This window comes from Mycteria americana, chromosome 20, assembly GCF_035582795.1.
Source record: "Mycteria americana isolate JAX WOST 10 ecotype Jacksonville Zoo and Gardens chromosome 20, USCA_MyAme_1.0, whole genome shotgun sequence".
Classification (NCBI taxonomy): domain Eukaryota; kingdom Metazoa; phylum Chordata; class Aves; order Ciconiiformes; family Ciconiidae; genus Mycteria; species Mycteria americana.
In genome coordinates this window covers 1235277-1248036 of record NC_134384.1, presented here as the reverse complement: position 1 = coordinate 1248036, position 12760 = coordinate 1235277, and the positions used below count along the sequence as shown (strand labels likewise).

General features: G+C 45.4%; 1 protein-coding gene across 2 annotated transcripts in view; it reads right to left on the bottom strand.

The window, feature by feature from the left end:
- Positions 1 to 11869, bottom strand: part of KCND3 (potassium voltage-gated channel subfamily D member 3) — a 122384-nt gene extending 110515 nt beyond the window's left edge. For both annotated transcript variants that reach the window (XM_075521867.1, XM_075521868.1), the window contains exon 1: positions 10761 to 11869. In XM_075521867.1, the coding sequence (XP_075377982.1) occupies positions 10761 to 11869 (1109 nt within the window). The remainder of the gene's footprint in view (positions 1 to 10760) is intronic.
- Between the last annotated feature and the right edge of the window lie 891 nt (positions 11870 to 12760).

Sequence of the window (12760 nt, the reverse complement as noted above, 5' to 3'; positions counted from 1 at the left end):
CAATGACCGTGACTTTGCTCTCGAGCTACAGATATGTCTTCTGCGTGTAAACTGATGGAGCTGTTTACCTATGTTTTATCTATTCAGAAGGCTTTCCCTAGGCTGGAAATCAAGCTTGTTCAATCGAGCTCGTTAGGTAATGAGCTTATTCACTAAGCTCATTAGTGGTGGAATTCATCCTGCTCAGCCCTCTGCAGCCCAAAATCTTGTATCCCTTCAGCCCAGCTTACTATTTGTTTTGACCCTTAGCAAGAGAGATGACTTTTACCTAATTTCATCTGTTTTGCATATTTTCATTCAACAGCTGTCTTGCTGAATGAATGTTTCTATTATTTAATCTGGCCTGCTATTCCTCTGTAGCAGAAAAATATCTAAAAGGGCTGAAGTCTTTTTGCATCTAGCGTGCCAAGGCTAGAATATCATGCCAACTCATTTCATGAACTGAAGCAGAGTGTCTGACTCAGTAGGACTCATCCTATTACATGATGGATGCTCCCTGGATTGATGAACAGACGGTTAGGCAGATGTAAGTAGGCAGGAGAACGAAAGAGGCACCAAGTAAAAGTTGTGATTGCCTCCTGTGAGCTGACCGTGATTGCCCATCTGTACACAATCTAGTGGTCTTGCAGGAAGTTTTAAAGCACACGCATGCACGGCAGAAGCTAGGGATTTCATATTTTGGTTAATTATGCAGAGATCAGAGAGTGAGCTTGATAAAAAGGATATCTCACAGGTGCAAAGCTGGGTGGGAGACGGGGTTTTAAATCTTCCCGAACCAACAGCACAACTGAAATGTGTGACAGTGAAGGATGTGTGTTGGCAATAATGCTTCATTGATTCATGTTCAAAGTGGTAAATTTAAGCCCTGTTTCTACTCATTTCAGACACTGATTACTAGAAAAAGGCTCTCATGCAGTGGAGTAACGGAGGTGTCAGAGTCTGTTAAATCGACAACAGCCTACTCCTATCTTCCCTCTGAAGAGGCAGAAAGAAGCAATTGGAGCTTTTCTCAGTTTAATATTGATGACAAAAGGCCAAGAAACTATGTAAACCTCAAAAGACACTAAAACAGGATTATAACTGAGACTGAGTTCTGAAATCAATTGCAGGGAAGGAATAAGTTTATATCTGCATTAGCAGGCAGTGCAGCTCAACAGGAGCTGAGCTGGTGCAGAGGACCAAGCATCCCTACTGTCCACATCTCGGGGAGGGTTAATTTTAGCCTAGGCCTAGTCTGGTCCATGGACTGCACGTCCATTAGCAGTAAGAGCACATTAGGTGCATTCCTGGAGTGCATCTTCCAGTCGTGTTTCGTCCAGAAGGAATGCAGTTTGCGTGCTCTGAAACCGCTCTGCACTGTGAGCCAAGCTGCGGTACGGACAGGACGCCTGAGTTCGCTTTCAAAGAGCGTTCCTGATCCAAACGGAGAGACTGATGGAGCTGGACCCTGGGAGAAAGCAGCTCGGAGCAGCTTTCTCTCCTTTTAGCTTTCCTTTTGCAGATAGCTTACTTCTGCCAAGCATTAGGTTGCAAGAATAGCTGGCTTGCGTTATCCTTTTCAATTGAAAAATAAAGTGCTATTTTTGTTCTTGTCATAGTGACTGTAATGAATATTTAAGGAGGATGGCTCCGTTGTGCTCCAGGTCATACAAATATAGAAAAAAGTGTGTACTGTTGATGATGTGTTGTCTCCAAATTACAGCCCAAAAGTGCACGTAGAGCGCACAGACATGGAAGTGAGGACTGTGGCAACTGGGTGAGAAAACAAGCAGAATTACATAATAGTAAGAAGTGTTTTCTTTAGTATAGAGAAGAAATAAAGGGGCTGTCTGGTGCTGGGGTGAAATCTTGTTGTGTCAAGGCTGTGCATTTAAATATTAAAGGCTCAAACTGACTCAAGATTTTATTATCTGCTGTTTTCACGTCTGATGTGAAACCCTGTGTCTACAGGCAAGATGAGAAAAACAGCAGCAGTTTGTGTCTTTTAGATGGCGAAGGGGAGTCACATGTGCAGAAAGAATAAAGCAATAAGTACGTGAAAAATAATTACCCGTAATAAAAAGCTAAGGGTACTTCACAACGTTGAGGACGTGCTGTTTGATTAACAGGAGCTGTTAGAAGTGAACCCAGCAGCTTTTGCTCCTGCCTGCTGCGAGGCAGGCTGGGCGAGGGTGGTGGGTGCCGGGGCGTTATTTCTGTCGGGCTGCTGCACGAGCGTTCAGCAACCCCGTACGTGGTGCGCGTTCGCTAACAGCGGCTGCTTCCCTCCGTACGTGTAAGACTTATTACTTGACCTTGTTATTAGGAGACTCCACTGCACGGTTGCACTGAGACCTCTGCTTCTCTGTTTAAGCTTAGGTTCCAGGGGCCCGTAGCCTGGTTCCGCAGGACTGCTCTCTTCAGAAGCAAACAATCCTTCTCAAGGGCTTTCTGGGGATGTACGTCAGCCAAATTTCGCAAAGTCCTGAAGGCAAAAAGCTAAAGCTGATCTGTGTTTTAATTTTGCTGCAGATGGCAGGCCAAGATTAAAGCAGTAGGCTTCCCCAGGCGATCTCTCAATGGCTCTCCTGAACCCGAGCGGCGAAGAGCCCGCTCGGAAAATGACTTTGAGTGGCTGCCCATTTTGGTTTTGTTGTTGTTGCAGATGCTTTTATAGGTGAGAGATAATTCATACGCAAAGTGCCACCCTCCGTCAGGAGGAGCGACAGCAGTGACAATGCCATCGCAGCGCTCGGCCCCAGACCCGAACCCCTCACGGCCCCGTGCAGAAAGTAAGGAAAAGTCCACAATGTAGAGCCAGGACAAAAGAGTGAAATCTCGAAAGAATGAGGGAAAGAAAGAGCCAGATGCTCCAGCGTAATTTCTGAGGCTGCAAACCAGAACGAAAAGCCAGTAAAGACTTGTACCTTTTAAAGGAGTAATGAATTGTTTCCTCCTCTGGCAGGCAGTGATTTGACTTGCCACATGCCTCCTAGTAATTTCCCAGCAGGTTTTAATGTTGGAACAATGGCATTCTCTTAGATATTGATTTTAAAATAACTCTTCCACACTTACTTGTAATTTTAAGAGGTGAATTACAGCCCTTGAATGTGCTCTAATGTAGCAGTGGTAAATAGTTAAATAGGCACAATCTGTTTCTGCGGGCATTGCCTGTCCAGGGGAAGGCAGAGCTCAGCTGAACCCTGCCTGTCTTCCTGGTCTGCAGCAAAAACATCCAGCAGTCTGCCTGCGCCGAAGGAAAATAGTAATAAATTCACAGTGGATGTGGTGGAATTTGACAGAAAAAAAAATTCTGTGCTGGATGTCGAAGCAGTGAGAGTGGGAGAGCCATGGAGAAATGACCTAATTGTAGCTCTTTTCTTCTTCAACTTCTCCTGAGCCGTGGTGCTCACCGTGGGATATCGCTGTGGCTGCCAGCACCCTCCGGTGAGCCTTGAGAGGCGGCCGGGGCCAACCCATGGGTCCTCTGACTGCCAGGGTCATGCACAAAAGCACGTTGCCAGAGTGCTTCCATGGGTAGCGCAAAAAGTAGCTGCTAGGTTCGGCTGTCGCCATTTCTGAGGCTTGTGCTATGTTAAAAATAAATAAACCTGCTGTGTCCTCTGAGAACACGCTTTGGCAGCTCCATCCCTGTGTTCTTCTGCATGGACTGGAATGAAGGGTAGGAAGACACGGCCTGCCTTAAATGCAAATAGTACACGGCTTCCACTGAAACCGTACTGAGTTACAGCGTTAATGTTCACCGAGAGCGCCGCGGTACCCGAGATTCGAGTCCAGCTGGGAGCGTGATGGGCGGCAGGGAAGAATGCTGGTTGACGCTAAGCTGAGAAAGGTTTCTCTGTTCATCTTACACTTTTGTGTAGCTTTTTTCTTTTTTTTGATGAGGTCGTCCCACTACAGTGCCTGGGACACTCCTCCACAGCCTAGAAATAAGCTGCTTCAGGTCACGGGTACTCCCACATTCTGGCTTCAGCCACCCAGAATGCACAGATCCCTTAAGAAATTGCAATAAAAATGTCTCGTATTGTTTTCCTAATATTAAAGTGGGGCAGGGGTTTCATTTCATATTTGAGGTGCCCCGTGCTAAATCCGTGCCAGGTACGGAAGTCTCGGTACGGAGGTGACGTGCAGGCGTCATCCGTAGCGAGCGAGGGTGGTCGTTGGCGGCCGTCCGGGGAGAGGATGGCCTCGGGCCGGAGGGGCTGGGGAGACACGGCTCGCTCGGGACCCGCCTCTGCGCTCGCCTCTGCTCCGCAACTCACGCTGAAAACTGATTCGGACTGCGTGGCTGTAATCAGCTAAGACACGTAATTCGTTTTGGCTAATTTGTTGCAGGGTCTTTAACTTCACTTCCCCTTTCCCTGCCTTCCCACTGACAGTGGCTACTCTGTCCCTGATTTTCAGCTGATCTCTGTAAACTAATTACTTTTACTGGGTCAGTGCTGTTACGAAATTATCATTTTATGAGACTAAAAATAGCTCAGATCCCGTCAGCAAGCCAATCACTTCCCTTCATCTCCAATGAAAATGCAATGTTATCTTTAATGTGTATTTCTCAGGCACTTACTGTGGTGCAGGCTAGAAAGAAAGGGGAAAAAAAAGGAAGAAGAGCTTAGAAAAATGTCTTAAATCAGTTGCTATAGATGCATCTCTGCCAAGGTTTCCATTGGTAAATTTAGCAGGCACATTGTAATTTTAGCCAGTACCATTACTTGGCCTTATTCAAAATAATTCGCTTCTCACACAACGAGTTTACCTTAAAGGAAAGTTATTTTGTCTTGTGCATTAAAAATGGTGTGTTTGCACATATGTGCAATCATTGCAAATATCCAAAGCCACAAAAAGCCTAAGGACAGATAAATTTATTTTATTTTAAGAGAGAGAAAAATCGAGTTAATTCCAATTGCTCTGGGAATGAATAAAGGTATTTTAATACTTTTGGGGTTCTGGTGAATACAAATAGCTCAAAAATGAGATGCTTGCCTGAGATTTACATCAAGATAGGGAAGGGAAAAGGTTCCATCTGTAGTTTCTGATACAAAGACATTTCGCACACAATATCTGTAAGTCCATTAGGAGAAGAAAATTGATACACATTTTGTATAAGATGAAGCTAGAGTCAGGAAAATGAAAGCTCAAGAAAATGGCTTCTTTGTGTAGCTCCATCGATTCATTGTTTGATTGGACCTTCTGTAGATTAAATTCAAGCAGTTCTTTGGCCTGTGGATATAAGAATTGTTGACTGTGTGGGAAATGGCGAGAGTGATGAAATTTTAGCGCCTTGCTTTACAAAGGAAATATCCCACATCTCATCCATCTTTCCATCGATGATGTTAAATATGCAAAGTAGTGTTTCTATTAAAGCAATTTTTCTGATTCAGTTTAATGGCAGTTACCAAAGTACTGACACACACAATATGATTACTGGGCCAAGCGGCAATCTTTCCGGAGAAGCCGGGAATGGCAGCGCTCCAGAGATGATTTATTATTTTCCTTACTTTGCAAACTCCTCTTAGTTTGCATGAAGGAGGGTGAATGAAGGTTACTATCAGCTTGAGTGGCCTCAGTACTTTGCATTGGAGAAAGACCTGCCAAGAGATCTCTGGTCACACGGTAGCTGGCAGCGTTTGCAAGAAACGGGGTCAGTATTCAGGAAGTTCATGCAAGCCCGGCTGTCAACAGTTTGGCAGCAAGTATTCCACATGCTATTTCACTACTTAAATTTCATCCCCTCTCTTGTCCATGACTGAATACCAATAAAAAAGAAAGCCCAAGACATAAGCAAACCAAAGAATGATGTTTCTTTCAGAGGGGTTGATCGGGTGCCAGTTCTCCCGCGCTCTCTCTGACCCACATTTTGCAGAACCACAGCGTACCAGCTTGAACCAAGACAGACCAAAATAGACCCCGACCCCCCAAATCCCGGCTCGCTAAGCACTCGGCTAATGAAAACTGCAAGAAATCTCAGCTCTTGCTCCAGATCAGGCTGTTGACATAACCAGGCCAGCACATCTGTTTTGTTGACTTCCTAGCGTTAAGCTGGTTCCTTAAATGAATTCTGTAGGTAGGACTGTGTTGTCCAAGGGCACCGATGTGTAGCTTTCAAACTCATTGACCAGTGCAGCCGACCCTGAAAGAGGGCTAGCGATCTTGAAACCATTATGTTCTTGCAAGCTGTAAGGGAGACAGTCAGACAGAAGACAGATTCTCCTAGGACCACCCCGAGGGCGGCGAGCTGTGGGGGCTCAGCCTTCCTTAGGCAACAGAAAATCACACAGCGTATCCCTAAGCTCAAACCAGAACGAAATCCATCAACGACCTCTGTTCCTTGGGCCGCGGTATTGCTGGTTCCTTGACACGAATGGCCCAAAGGTCTCCGTGCCGGTTCCCTCCGGGACACGCTGCAGGTTTTTCACCCTTCTCTGCTCCCAGCTGTGGCGGGGATGGGGGTGCTGACGCCGCCTGCTCGAGGTGCCGGTGCTCGGCTCCGGCGTCCCCCAGGCCGGGGCACGGCGGGGAGCCCGGCTGCGACGCCCTGCAGGGCCCTCGGAGCCCCTCCGTGCCCCGGGACGGTGCAGCAGACGTGGCACCGACATTTTCACAACTACAATTTGCTGCCTACGCTGCAGGTCGCAGATGCTGCCCGAGAGCCTGAAACATACTGCTGTTGTCAGGTGAAACGAAAACAGCTATAAAAAGCTTAGAAGAAATATGCGCTCTGGGCAAAAATGGTGTGGGGTTTAGTACGTGAGAGAGGTCTCGTGCCGCGGCCGTGTTTGTGATGCGTGCTGATGGGCAGAGGAACATGAGGCTGCCCCATCCACAACCAAATGCTATTTAAAAGTAAATAAAACCAACACGCTGGTAACAAGGCAACAAAATTTATGATAATTAAACTGTCTCTGTATGGATGTAAAACTGAAGGCTCTTGCGCATCGAGTCAGCTAAAAACCAAGAGAGGGGCATGAATGCGAACAATGGGAACCAGCCCTGAGCTCCGCCGCTTTCGGCAGCGCTTGCACTGCTGAGGTGTGGGGGGTCCTGGGGGCCTAAACCTCCTGCAGAACAAAGAGGGTGCTGGCAAAGCTCGTACGTATTGTATCGGTGTTTTAGACAAGGGCAGGAGAGAAGATGGGTAGCTGTTGGCCTCTTGAGAAAAATGTTTCTGCATGAATTGGATAGCTGATTTTGAATTAATTTTGAATACTTGTTTCAGTAATTCAGATTGATTTAAGATGCACCCAAGAATAATGCTTTCATTATAAAACCTCCTGAGCAAAATTTAAATCGTGCTAAATTAAAAACAGCCTCTGTTAAACCAGGGCTGATGAGCACAGCAGAGGGATCAGAGATGCAGGGTCAGTATAATTTAATTCCTTTGCTTTGTTTCCCATTCCAGAAAAATTGTTGTACCTATCTCCCTGGGTTGTTGACTACCGAAGGAGCTTGCAAGTTGTCCTGGATTTCTCAAAACTGATTTGCATAGTAACCCCACCAAAAGCAGCACTTATTCTATTTTATGCAGTGCTTCACCTTCAAGAAGAAATGCATTTTTATTGCTGTTCATTTATGGGTCAATCTGGAAATTCAATTGTATCCTAAAGATACTTAGCAATCTGGAATAGCAGCAGCTGACATAGAGTACAGTGGGAGAGTTAATGGTTTCCTAACGCTAACCTTGTTTGTTTGTAGCAAGTAACCTTTCCCTTTTATATAAAATGGAGCTAATTTTTTAATGTCTTAACAACATGGGAAAAGTTATCCTGCAAGTTCCAAATCACACTTATAAAGCACTCTGTCACAAGCAGGGGTGGAATTCCAGTGTCAGGGAAATGTTCACTTACCCGGATTTAAATATTTCGGTGTTCAAAACAAAACTACATACATATGTGTATGGATTTGAGTTAAAAGCCATTGTGCTTTATAATTCCTTGTTTTAAATGCTGGCTGAATTTTTAAAGGCAAATGGCAGAAAATATTTAAGATACTTGTAAAAGGTCGGAGCATTGCTGAAATGCAAGCAGCGACCTGGCAACCATTAACTAGGCAAAGTCTGGTGTATTAAGAAGCACGTTGGAGACTTTGGCTGCATTTTTGGCAACGTCTGTGCGACAGGAAGTGCCAGTACTCTCATTAGTAACGAGATGCTTCCAAACATATTGAAATGACTTCTGAAGAGAGATGTATATGAAATATTGTACGAAAATGCTAATTTGCCAAACCTGAAAAGTTTTACGGGGAAATGAAGGGGGCCAGGGGACGTTAACCACCCACACCACATGGTGGGAGTCAGGAAGGTGGAAATGACCTGGTGCCTAAATTTTCGCTTCTAGAGTTCACGGATTTCTGTGCCACGATGCCCAGCCATGGGTACGAGCTGTTGCACGAGCCAAGGACCTGGCACCGCCGGCACCTTGCTGCCCCAGTGCTGTCCCTGCACCCGCGCAGCTGGGACCCCACCGCCGTCCTGACCAGCTCCTCCAGCGAGCCCGGAAAGTGCCTCTCCGAGGCCGGGGCTCTGCGGAGCTGGTCTGGCAGGAATTAGGTTTTTATGGCTCACAGTAGCAACTTCTCTTTCTAGCACAGGGTTTGGGCAAGCCAGTGGAGAGTGTTTGACTTTGGGTGCTTGGATAAGGAAGCGCTAGGTTCCTGCTGAATGGGGTCGTAGGCAGACGGTGTTGGAGAGCACAGGGGCTCTTCAGGGTCTGCTGTTATCAAGGTTTCTGAGTTTCTTGTAAGTCTGTGATATGACGCTAAACTTGGCTGACAGACTATTTGCTAGAGACACCTATTGTAATTAAAATCCTGCAACAAAAATCCCAAATCAGTAATAGTAGAAGTTTAAGCTTTAAAGCTTTGACAGCATTTTATAGGTCCCTTTCCAATGAACTCTTACAAAGCCGTGTTTAAATGTATAATTTTTTAAATTCTTGTCAACTCATTAAAGGCACTCATTCATCTATAATTTCTGTGATTACAACATATTGAGAACACTTTAAAGTCCTCAGGAGCACTCTGGTTTGTCTATCCATGCGTTCAGAAAGGAGAGAGAACAAGACCAAGTCACTGCACTGAGGGGAATAGAGACTTAATTGCACTACAGCACATCCTGCATGTATTTCACAAAGAGGGTTTGTTCCCAAGCAACACTGAACATTGCCTTGACCCCAGCTTTCCTGTCACAAAGATATAACGACGTACGTGTCAACGTGCACAAGCGTGTGTAGATAGAGAGACAGCTGCAATCATTATTAAACAGAAACCCGACAACAGAACTGTATTTTCATGCATTTCCCCCTTGCGGAGAGGACGCGCGAAGAAGCCACCCAGGACAGGTGTCCCTCTGAAGCTGCTCAGATACGACGGTGAGAACCGACCACTATGGACCAGCCAGAGTATGGAAAGCTGAACCACAGGGTGGGGGAGTGCTGGGATCTAAAGCCCAGCTTTGATTTCTAAGCAAGCACTGACTTCTTGTCCAGGGTAAGGACCTTCGCTTTTGCCACACAAACTTGCAAATTTTGCTTAGATGTCGAAAAAGGAGGAAAAAGAGACCTTTTGGTGACTATGACAAACATCTACATTTTCAGTTAATGAAGAAATTCAGACTTGCAGTTGTCATATGCTCAGATTCTGCGCCTTTCTGACAGCTGAATTATGATTTTAATAATTTAAAAGAGCTACTGTGAGCCTGTTCATGTATAATAGGCACAGAGAAGTGTTTAAAATCAAAAGCAGTTTAGAGAAAAAGTGGTCACCGTATGACAAGAATGAGACTTGTCTACATCTGAATATTAAACTGTGTGAACTCTCATGGGAAAACTCTTGCAAAGTAACTACAAACTTAGTATATTGCTCTGATGTGTGGAATGAAGAGATTGCATCCGATCATAACTTCGTGGCTGCCTGAAGCAGCAGGCTGTGATGCCTGCTTTCTTTTACATAACCCCGCCGGGGTGAGGGCTTGGTCATTCTGCTTACAAAGGTTTTAGTTCAGAGCAACGGAAGCTCAAATCTATAATCTCAGTAGAAACATCTGTAAGACAGAAATGAAATATAAGGGGAAAAAATGCCCTCCAGGCTACATTTCCTTTGCTTTGATATCATTATCTTTGTACCTGTCCATGGGAACGTTTGAAATTCTACTGCAACTGCTATAGCATACTTGTATTATTTCTTCAGCTCACAACTAAACACAGACAAGAAGCCTGTATCCTGCTCAATTAAGTAAAAAACCAGATCATGTCCTGGAGATCACTGGGTATTTTCAGGAGTATAGTGGCCCACAATATCCATTTGAATTCAGCAAATCTATAATTCCTGGCATGTCAAGTGAAGAAACAACGACCGACATCGCGAAAAGAGACAACATATACACCAGCAACCTTGTGTGCAATCTATGGCTCAAATGAGTGTCTGAAAAAACATAAGCTGCAGTTGCCAGCTCCCTTGCACTCACGTTAACTTTTCTCTCCTGCAGAAGGAGTGCGAAACAGGACCTGCTACTCCACAGCCTTGCTCCTCCTGCACTCATTTACCATTGTGCCAAGCATTTGTCAAGTGGGTGTAAGTGCTTTTTCTGTTTTAGACAACTTCACATCAGCATAAATTGCAGAAGTTGTAAGGCAAAGAACAATCCAGCCCTTAACAGTTCCAGCCCCTTGTCAAACATGCACCCAGGAAAATGCTTAGGAGTAACTGAAGTCAAGCTCCTAGTACATGCTTGCCTGCTGCTCAGTAAAAGAAAAAGTAATACTCACCCCAGTGTTGTCATGGTTACAATAGTGTACCAAAAGGAAGCAGGAATACTGGTGAATTTGCTTGCCGAGGACCCTTTCTCTGCATAAAACATCACAGTTGCAAAGATGATGATTGCCATAGTGAGGGAAAAGAGAAGAAAGCCAAGCTCAGAGGCACAGCTCTTCAAAGTGTAGCCCAAGATTCTTAAGCCTTGGGAATGGCGAGAGAACTTGAAAATCCTGAAAACCCTAAAAACCCTTAGTGTCACAAAGGCTCCGCTGACATCCTCATTGTTGGTCATCACCAAGCCAATGTAGTACGGCATGATGGCCACCACGTCAATGATGCTCATCACACTTCTAATGAATCTGTAGCGACTTGGGGCCGCAAAGAGTCTCAACAGATACTCAACCGTGAAAATCATCACGCAAGCCGTGTCCAAGCAAAAGAAAGCCACAGCGTATCTTTCCCCACATGGAAGCTCCTTGTTTCCAGGCACCGTGCCACAAGGGACAGTTTCCACGACATTAGTGATCACAGAGACAGCAATAAAGAAACCGGTGACATAGTAAAAGACTAAGGCTAAGGTGCTGGTGTGGGGGTTCTCGAAGGCTCGCCACATGGTCTGCCGGAAGCTCAGGGATGGCATGGACCCTTCTTGGTTGTTTTCTGAGTCATTGTCATCCATCAGCCGCTCCGCGTTTTCCCGCTTTCTGTCTTTGTACTCTTCATAGCAGCAGTCCCCAATGATTTCAGGGAGGATCCCATAGAAGGCAAGCTCTTCGTCATAAGCAGAGATGCACTCGTACCTGGGATAGTGCAGCTTGCCAGTTCTATAAAAATTTAAGATGCACCTAAAGACCTCAGGGTCCCGGTCAAAGAAGTACTCCTTAGTGTCTTCGTTGAAGAAGAACTCCTTCTCGGTGCTGCCCAGGAGAGTGTCCGGGTATCTCTCCAGTGTAGTCCTCCAGGTCTGGAAACGCCTGCCACTCACATTGAGAATGATCAGCTCATCCTGCCTCTTGTTTTTCTCCGTTGGAGCCAGTGGCATGGGACAGTTGGCCACTGGCATCCATCCTATGGCGGCTGCCCTGGCAAAGGGCAGCCATGCTGCTACTCCTGCTGCCATGATGACCCCAGGCCTTGTTACTGGAGAAGACAGTTAGGCTGCTCCTGAGACCTGTTGGAAGTCAGATCAGTTCCATCTAAAATACAGAACAAAATAAAAACACAACACACAGTCAAGCGGGGTGTCTCGCCCCATTGTGTTAAAGAGTCAGATACCAGTACGTACACGAGAATTTAAACAACTGGCTTGCCCTCATCTCCCATGTGAAGAATGATGTTAAACAAGGCACATGATAATCAGCTCAGCGAGGTTATGGCATTATTATAGATTGAAATTTTGAATAGCAAATGATTCCTCATTAAAAGCATTTTAAAAGTAGCATAAACACACTAATTTATATTTGCTTCCTTACAAACAAGACTAATCCATAATTCCCCAGGTGTAAGCCTCATGTGCTCATCAGTTTAACTACAGCTGTCAAGAAAGAGCTGGGAACTCCAGTGAAATCAGCCTGCAGTTCACCCAGTGAAATCGTATGCCATGAAAAGCCACGACTGGACTGAGCTGGGTTTCCAGTCTTAAGAAAGTTCAATAGGTAATGAATCTTGCACTAAGAGCATTTTCAGTTGAAAGAAACGGAAAATCTTCTCTGGTTTTCATTAGTTTTCTTCCACCTTTGATTAAAGACCTGGCCTCAGCAGCTTTTTGCTGGCCTCTTTCATTTAGAGATGGGTTTCACTCTTGTGAAATATTACCTCCCTCCACCGGACTAGAGGAAAATTCTGACTTTCAGGGAAACATTGCTCAGAATACCTGAGCAACAGTAAGCGTGAATCCCAGGTGGGAAAGCTGATGGATTAAGCTACCAACTGAGTACCAAGAACATCAGAATGGGGGAAGCCTCCAAAGTTGGACAACTTTCTTCCAGCAGGAAGACACCTTGATTATTTC